This window comes from Nestor notabilis, unplaced genomic scaffold (genome assembly GCF_000696875.1).
Source record: "Nestor notabilis isolate BGI_N333 unplaced genomic scaffold, ASM69687v1 scaffold316, whole genome shotgun sequence".
NCBI lineage: Eukaryota > Metazoa > Chordata > Aves > Psittaciformes > Psittacidae > Nestor > Nestor notabilis.
Window position 1 is genome coordinate 13,466 of NW_009932224.1, and position 9,196 is coordinate 22,661.

General features: G+C 47.1%; 1 protein-coding gene across 2 annotated transcripts in view; it reads left to right on the forward strand.

Annotated features, from left to right (window-relative positions):
- The first annotated feature begins 358 nt into the window (after positions 1-358).
- Positions 359-9,196, forward strand: part of CTIF (CBP80/20-dependent translation initiation factor) — a 117,324-nt gene continuing 108,486 nt past the window's right edge. For both annotated transcript variants that reach the window (XM_010016258.1, XM_010016259.1), the window contains exons 1-2: positions 359-538; positions 5,452-5,513. In XM_010016258.1, coding sequence (XP_010014560.1) covers positions 359-538; positions 5,452-5,513 — 242 coding nt within the window. The remainder of the gene's footprint in view (positions 539-5,451; positions 5,514-9,196) is intronic.

Below are 9,196 nucleotides of genomic sequence, written 5' to 3' on the forward strand. Positions count from 1 at the left end.
CAGCTACTGCCATGGGATTTTTAAATCAAGCTTTTTACTTCTGGTTTGGTTGTTTTTTTATTGTGCGTGTGTCTGGAGGTTTTAGTTTGGGTTTTAAGGAGGTAGGCAAAATGTTGTTGTTGTGCTTAGATGTCAGAATATTACAGAAATGGGAAGTTACTCGCATACATGGAAACTCTGTGACCATGTAGTATTATTATAAACACTATTGGAAATGCAGACGTACAGCAGAAAGTATTCAGCCTGTGGTAACTGATAGGCTTTAGCTGCTTTTTATGATTACTGGGAAGTCATTCCTTGCCTTTCTATGTTTTGCTCTCTCAGGCCCCCTCTGTTCTCAGCGCCTCTTCCCAAAGGGATGGAGAACTCATCAGTGGCATCGGCCTCCTCGGAGGCTGGGAGCAGCCGCTCTCAGGAGATCGAGGAGCTGGAGCGTTTCATCGACAGCTACGTCCTGGAGTACCAGGTCCAGGGGCTGCTGACGGATAAAACAGAGGCGGATGGCGAGAGTGAGAAGACACAGTCCCATGTCTCACAGGTAGGCAAAGGTGTTGTGTGGAGGAGGGTGTGGGGGATGCTGGTGGCTTGGGCTGGGGATGCACATCCAGCTGAAGCAGCTTTTCTAGGGTTGGGGTGTGAAGCAGGATGTAACAAAACACTAGATTGGGGGCAGCTTGCTTGTTTGGCTATACATATATATGTGTGTGTGTGTGTATATATATATGTATGTATGTATGTATGTATGAGGTCTCCTGCCCAACCGGCTTCTGGTTTTGAATTGTCTCAAGTTGTGTGCCCTGAAGCCTTTTGACTTCCCCAGGGTGTACAAAGGAATGACCTTTCCATCCCAAACTGGTTTGCCAGAGTGGAAAAGTCCTAGGAGGACTGGAAAGACCTTCAAGGGCTGCAGCGGGGGGTGCCCAGTGCTGACATGTGCTCTGGTCTGTATGCACGGGTTGCCCGTGAAATAATCAAGAACAGAAGGTCAATCAGAAGCCTCAGATGCTCCCCAAAAGTTTGTGGGCATTTTTAATATGTGTAATAGCCTTTTTGCTCATTTCATGGTTGTTACACCAAGGAAGGAAACTGCTGTATTTCAGAGGGAGGGAATATCAGCAAATAGAGGGATGGTTTTAGTAGGGATGTGGTTTGGTGTTGTCATTAAGAATTATATAATTCTAGTTAGGTTTATTCCTAAAATGGACATTTTAGGTCAAATACAAGGAGAAATGAAACCTCATGACTGTTGTTATTGTTCAGAGGGATATCATTTGTATTCTGGTGCCACAGTGTGCCAGATGTGTGCTGAAGATGTGAACTGTTGAAAGAATTAAGGAGCCCATGGTGCAGGGAGCAGTGAGCTCTGGGCTGTGCCCTTGGGCTTGTAAGGCTGCTGTGATCCTCTGTTTGTGATAGAGGTGCTTTCCTACCCTGCAGGGTTCCTGGTAGGATAAAATATTTAGGTTAGAGACCACTTAGGAGGCTGGAATAAGACTAGTAAGGCTGAAGGGTCATAAGGGTAAGGATATGGCCGTTATTAGATAGCTGAGATGTGTTGGAGCTCCTGGAGGGGACTGCTGGTCTGACTTGGGTCTTTGTCTATTTATATGGGGTGCAAGGGAGACTGATCCTGAGCAGAGATCCCCAGACCACATGAAGCCTTATCGTTAGATTAACATCTAACAAGACTGTGTGACAAAACCAAGCTGAGGGTATGATGATGGGGAGAAGGGCAGAGTCCAGGCTGGGTTTGTCCAGGACCATGGCTGAATCCAGCATGCAGGGAAGTTTTGTTGCTCAGGTCTAGTAATAGCTTACTGATGAGGCCCTTTCTCCCTAGGACTTCATTTTGCTTTCACTTGGGAGGAGTGGATGGATAGTGAGGGGAAGGAGCTCTCCTGCCAGCTGCCAGTGGTGTCCGCTTCTCCTGTCCCTTGCCCTGTGCACCCCATGTGCTAGTGGTCATGATCACAGAAGCCAATGTCCCCAAGTCCAGCACAGAGGAGCTTTCTCTTCACCCCAGCAGTGGGGCCATGTGAACGTCTTGAAGTTCAGCAAGGCCAAGTGCAAGGTCCTGCACCTTAGTTGGGCCTTGACCTGCCATAGGAGAGACTGAGATGAGTTCTTGGGCAGAAGCTCTTCCCTGTGAGGGTGCTGAGGCGCTGGCACAGAGTGCCCAGAGAAGCTGTGGCTGCCCCATCCCTGGCAGTGTTCAAGGCCAGGTTGGACACAGGGGTTTGGAGCAACCTGCTGTGGGAAGGTGTCCCTGCCCGTGGCAGGGATTGGAATTGGGTGAGCTTTAAGGTCCCTTCAACCCAAACCAGTCTGGGATTCTATATATGAAGGATCTCATCCTTACCTGGTACCAGCAGTGCTTACCTGAGTTATCTCAGCTATGCACACCCACTAGAGCTGAGGATCTGATCCAGATCTTTGGACCCTTTGTGTTTTAGCTCGGTGTAAAGAGATTACCAATCAAAGTAACCTTTTTAAAAACAGATTTTGCTGAAGAGGCTTTTTACAAATTGAGGATCAAAGCTCTTAGAAGTGAGAGAAAATAAATCTAAAAATCAAGTGCTCTGAAGTACTTTATAGTGCATTTTTAACCTAAGGCTGGAAAATGCCCGTGTTTGAAGTGGTGCTTTGGAGGGGCTTCAGGTTAAACAGGCAAGTGCTGCTTTATTTAATGTATCAAGCTTAGAAATGCTACTGAATTAGAATAGCATTGAATTAGAAACAAATTAATAGTCAAAGTTTTGCAAGCACTTGAAGCCTGTTTACAGGTCTGCTCGTAAGTGCAGGCTCCCTCTGCAAAGGACAAAACCTGCTAATTCTTGTGGCAGCCCATATACAAGTTTTGCGTTAAGATATTTGGCTGCAGCAACTAAATCCGTCTTCCAGGGGTAAAAATGGGATTTTAGCTTTCCCCCCTGGCCTTGAAGAAAGGAGCTGCTGTGTTGTTAAAGTCAGTCCTGGTAATGCTGTCTTCAAGGACGAGCAGGTTTTATTTTAGAAGAAAAATGAACAATAGTAAAAGATCTGAACACTGAACAATTCAATTAAACCACTTTTAGAGGCATCTCAAATTAAGCAGCTAAATGTGGTTGTACCCCAGACCACTGGTGTATAAGTTGAATTAGGATTTCTATGTGAAACTCCAGCAAAACAGAGTATTCATATTTTTAGGACTGTATATGGGACAAGAATTGAAGATGGGCTTTTACATAGGTCACCTGCTTTTATCAAGCCGTGTCTTAAGGGTAGCATTAAGAAGTAACTATCTCTTGTTTCCCAGTGATACTCATTTCCCATCTCATACCCCAACTTTGTGTAAGAAATAATCTGGAAATCTTACTTCTGATTTTCTCTTCCTGATCACTTCTTATCAAAGCAAGGAATAAACATGCACATACCCTGCAGCTTGTTGGTGTAACCCAGTAGAATCCAGCCTGATTGAAGGTGGCATGTCCCCTCTTAATGTGAGCTGGATGAAGAAAGATGGGTTTAGGGGGGAGGGAGTGGACTGAAACAAAGAAAATTGATTTTAACTGCAAGGTTCTGTTAGCAACCTTAATCTTTACTGTTGGGCAAGTTACTTAATCTGTCTGGGGTTTGTTTCCTTGTGGCTGTAATAATGTTTACCCTGTCTGAGAGAGGATAAATCCACTCACCCACATGTGTGAGGTGCTTGGATGGTATCACATCCCTGGATAACTGCCCTCCATGCCTAGGGAATCATAGAAGCCCAGTCTGGTTTGTGTTGGAAGGGACTTTAAAGCTCATCCAGCTCCAATCCCTGCCATGGGCAGGGACACCACCCACTAGAGCAGGTTGCTCCAAGCCCCTGTGTTCAACCTGGCCTTGAACACTGCAGGGAGGGGGCAGCCACAGCTTCTCTGGGCACCCTGTGCCAGCACCTCAGCACCCTCACAGGGAAGAACTGCCTTATATCTAGCATGAATTCCCCTGCTTAACTTTGAACCCATCACCCCTTGACTTGTTGCTACAGGGAAGGAAGGAAGGAAGGGGCACTGCACACTGCTTCGTCCCCCATACCACTCGCAGGGGAGCTGAATCCATCCCCAGCCTAGAGAATCCCAAAGTGTGGGTGTTCCCATGGTGGGGATGTCTCCAGCCTTGCTCCATCCAACCAGGAAAAAGAGGAAAGTCAGAGGGAAAATGCAATTTTCTTTTGGCTGTGAACATAATAATGACTGAGGTGTACCTTGGGAGACCTTTCCAGGCGTGTAGTTGCACTCAGAATTGTTAAGGGGATAGGTATAGGTCTAGCAGAAGGTTCTCAAGCATGATAGCATCATGAGCTTCTCCAAGTACATCAGCAGAGGTGGCAGCAGAGTGATGGGCAGCTCTTTAATGAGCTTGTTGAAGAGATGGATGAGGACCTCCCATCTGGTGAGCTAAAATGGGCTCTCTGAGGAGGGCAGAGCAGTGCAGGGATCATCGGCACTTCTAGTGGTGGCTTTTCCTCTTAGTTTGTGGCATTGTCCATACCTATCAAGAAGCTCTCAGGTAGTTGCTGTTTGTATGGAATTGACTTCTCATTTTCTTGGTGCATCAGCTTTGGTGATGGCAGTTGAGTGCTTCCAAAGTGAAAGACCTCAGGAACAGGGCTGCTCACCAAGAGTCTAAGCTTTGTTTGGGGATGACAAAATTACTTTAGGATTAAACAGCATCTTTCATGCTTGTCTAGTGAAAATTGTGCTCTTAAAAATTTTCCCCCCAGTATGATGCAGCCCTTCATCTCTTTGAGGGGGGTAAAAAAACCCCAAATGACCCCAAATTGAATTATTTTAGTGGAGGCACCTTGCTGTCAAACCTTGGGGAAGCTGACCTAAGCACCTCGTGGTCCCCTATGGCCAGGAAGTCCTCTGGTGCCCATGTCCTTTACTATGGGGTGAAGCCAATGTGACAGCAGGGCTGCCATCCAGGCTGCACATCACAGCTGCAGAATACAGCAGTGGCCAAACATGCAGCTTTGAGCTCTGTTTTCTGTGTTGTTTAAAATAGAACCATGGGGTTTTGGCAGCTCAGGAGTCGTATCTGTCCCTGGAGTGAGCAGAGTTGGGAAAAGCAGAAGCTTCACAACTTGCTATAGAAGACTCCATGGAAAAGAGTAATCAAGTACCACATGCCTGAGATAGCAAATGCTGTTAGAGTCTGCAGGGAAATAGGGGGGATAGATTTGATTGCAAAGCATCATTTCAGGTGCCTTCCTGCAATTGTTCCTGCACCTTCCCTCTGCTCGCTGTCATCAGATAGAGCATTTCCAAGCCAAAGCTTTTGGGATCATTCCCAAAACATGGGGGTGGCCACACGCATACAGTGATGCCTGCGGCCGGATGGTGTGTGCTGTGTGCTGTGGACTGACACAGCAGTTTTCCCCAGCCTGGCTATTATTTCACACAATCCCTGTTTTTATCCCTTTTACAGTGGACGGCAGATTGTAGTGAGCAGCTTGATGGCAGCTGTTCCCCATCCCGAGGGAAGGGCTCGTCGTCCCACGAACACAATCAGGTAGGGGTTGTGCTTAGCTCTTCCTCACCAGACCTCAGCTTTTGTTCTTGTACTGTGCATGCTGCCAGCTTTCCCTCTCCCGTGGAAGGGCAGATGTGTCCCTCTGCTTGGTGTCCGGAAGCTCACTCCCACCAAAACCGTGGGAGATGGCAACATTGCAATGCATGGATGGATGGATGGATGATGTGGATGGAAGGGGTAAAAGAGCATCCTATTTATTCCTGAAGAGCTTCTTTTTGCCACCTGTGTGAAGGACCTACTTGGAGCATCAAAGCTGACTTGGTAGTATGATATGGAGCTGGGATGATGGATCTTTGTGTAGCTGTGCTTCTTGGTTATGTGCTGCGGCACAAGGATGGTGTTTAAGGGGAAGAGGATTAAATAGCTGAAAGGGTGAACTGGGAGAAGAAGCAATATTGCACATGCTGAGAGCGTGTGTTGGGTTTGCATTGACGGAAGCCAGGTGTGAGTTGGTTTTGGTGTTGTACGTGGTGTGAACATCAATGAAGAGTATTTACCAGGTGCTGCTGGCATCGCTGGAGGTGGCTGAGTCTCCTCTGTGTGAGCACCAGTGTGGGAGAGGGTTGGGAAGAGTGGAGGCATGGGTTTGACCATTGTCACCTGGTTGAGGAGCTGCTCTGCCACCATGAGACCATCAACTGGGTTAGACCAGCATTGACCTGAGGAGATGGGGCTGGCTGCAGGAAAGGGTGAAGCAGCATTTGCAGTTTCTGTGGCCGGTGGATGTCCCAGGGCATCAGGACGGTGGTTTTGGTGCTCTTGCCCTGTTTGATGTCCTCCAGGCTTCAGTCCCACGCGTGGGATCCGTAAGAAGAAGCCTGGGAGGCCTTTGCAGGTTGGTGCAAGAGGCCATGTCACTCTAAGCAGTGTGTATTGCAGTTCCCAGTTTGAACACAGCTTCTTCCCACACAAAGCCGTGCTGGAAGCTGCTTGGCTGTGGGATAGGGACTCACACATCCCCTCCCTGCCTGGATAGAGAGATGCTGGGAGCATCTATGCAACAACCTGCGCACAACAAAGGCAAGACCTTGCTGTGTAGGAAGGTGCGTGCTGTAAGGGGACACTGCCAAAGATGAGCTTAGAAGGTGCCAGACAGGATTGTGGATATAATTTATTACAGCTTTGATCTGCTCTGAAATACTCGGCAGCAAAACCTTACCCACATGCCCCCCCCGCCCCAGTGCTTCAGCCAGCTTGAATGTCAGCTTGAAATCCATCTGGGAGGCTGGTTTCCATCGAGCCTCCTTAGGTGGCGCAGGGTCTTTTCCCTGGGGAAGAAGGTCCCTGGCTCTTCACCCGGTGGCTCAGCTGATGTGCCAGTCCCTGGTGGGTACCACAGGAGGATGCAGGAGTCATGTGCGAGTGATGCTTTCCAATCAGCGCAGCCCTGACATCTTCCATCTGCCTGGTGCTGTGCTCTCTTTTGTTTCGACTTACGGGATTTTGTTGTTGTTGTGCTTTGGGTTTGGGGGTGTTTTTTGGTGCTTTTTTCCCCCCTGGGAATTAAGCCTGTGTGATCTCCGCCAACAGGGAGCCTGCTTTCTGTATACAAATAACATTTGACGTTGCCCAAGCTGTTTCCTCTGCGTTTGGGCTCTCGCCCAGCCTGCAGCAGAGCTAGCAATTATCTCTCTCCATGTTGGGCTTCCTTTAACAGTGAGTAACAAATTTTCCTTGGCACCAAAGAGGAGCTGCGAGCTATTGTTCTTCCGTCCAGGCAAGCGTTCCTCTTGCTGTTACTGATACACAAGTGAAACGCTGCTGGTGAGGACTAGGTTCAGTTTATTTCTGTTTCTGGCTGTGGACTTTTCACTAGTAGCTTTAAATGCTAAAAAAAACCCCGCCCCAGAATATTTAGGTGTTTGTCTTGAATGTAAATGATCAATCACTCTTCAAACCTGTCAGGGAAAAAGCTGGCTAATTATTTCCCAAGGGATATTAGAGGCTTTCTTGTTATATTTTTTTAAATGGATTTTGAGGGTTTTGTTTGGAAAATCAAATTCCTGATTTCCCTATTTTATTCCAGCTGGGATTTCTGCATTGCCCATTGTGCAATATGCACCATCTTAGTTGAAAAACACTCGGATGTGAAATTTCTGCTGGCTTCAGCTACTGTGAAAATGTGGATTATGTACCCGTAACCATGATATGCCTCACACCGTTCTAACACAGAGATCAGAAAGGTCATTTGTATGGAAACCTGGGTTAGTCCTGGATATATATTCAGCATCTGGTTCCCTTTCTGTGAAGACAGAGTAATCCAGGGCCACCTTTTCAAAAGTAATTGGCTTCCTAAAGGTTACAGGGGAGCCTAGGGTGAAGCAGGCTTTCCCATGCCTAGAAATCGCCCTCTGCATCCCTTAAGTACGTGATGCCTTTGAAATTCCTGTCTGTACAATCCAGCAAGGTTAAGGCAAATAAAAGACAGATACTGTGTGCGTGTGTGTAGGTGTATTATGTATCTATATAGACATTTATATATAATATGTGTGCATATCAACATCCCGGGGATGTTGTGTAAGTGAAGGGCGGAGAGCAGTTCCTGGATATTGTGCAATTTAAGGGTAAAATTAAGGTGTCTTGATGCAACCTGCAGTCCAGGATATTCCTAAATTGTTGTTTTTCCCATATTGTTGGGTGTCTCTGGGAAAGACAACCCCATACTTGCCCTGTTCTAGCACTGCTTGGTGAGACTTCTGCTATTAGCAGCTGTGGAAGACTATATGGGGGGCCAGTACCCACAGCCTGGTACTGGTACATCCCGTACAAAGCAGAGGCTTAATGACGGAGAAAATTATCCCTGGAAACCTTTTACGCTGGTCTTTCCAATTCTCTGGGTGGAAGAAGATGTTCCATCCAAAAGAAGATGTTCTGCTCATGCAGATCTCATGAGATGCATTTTGTGAACTCCTGATGTGCTGAGAAAATCCTGGCCTCACAATTATATTCAGCTCATCTATAATCCTGCTTGTTTCCTACTGTGAAGGCTCTCACTTGTGCATGGCATTGCCATGCTCCACTAAACCCTGCTGCACTTGGGCAGTACCCCACAGGGAGTCTGCTGGCACCTCTGGGGTCAAGCCCACTCCCTTGGGGTACCACAGGATACTGTCTGAGCACCGTATTGCCTCTATAAATGGGGAAAGTTTAGATAATGGGATCATTTTAAATATTTTTATGTTTGGATTTATTATTTTTTTTTCCTAAAAAGATCCAGTGGGAAGATTTTATATAATGCTTTATTTGCATTCCCCTTGCGAGGCTGTTGCAAGTAGGAAGTTCTTTGATACATTTCTGAGAGCAATTCATTAAGTAAAAGGCTTCTGGTATGGTATGTATTTAGAGAGCCAGCGGAGCTCTTGGTACATGAAAGGCCTGGCAGCAGCTCCATCCCAGGCTCCCCTTATGTAAAGTACATTAACAAAAACCAGAGCAACTCTGCGGGTTTGTCCCATTTCTTCAGGCGGTGGGAGAGGGAGAGCTGAAATCCTCCTTCCTGGCCAAGTCTCTTCCTTCCCCCATGGTGGCTGGCTGTCTCCCATCATCACCAAGCAAAAGCTTGTATAATTGGCAATATGTGGGGCTGCAGTTTATTTTACTGCTTGTTTGCACATATGTCCATGTCCCACCAGGTTCAGCA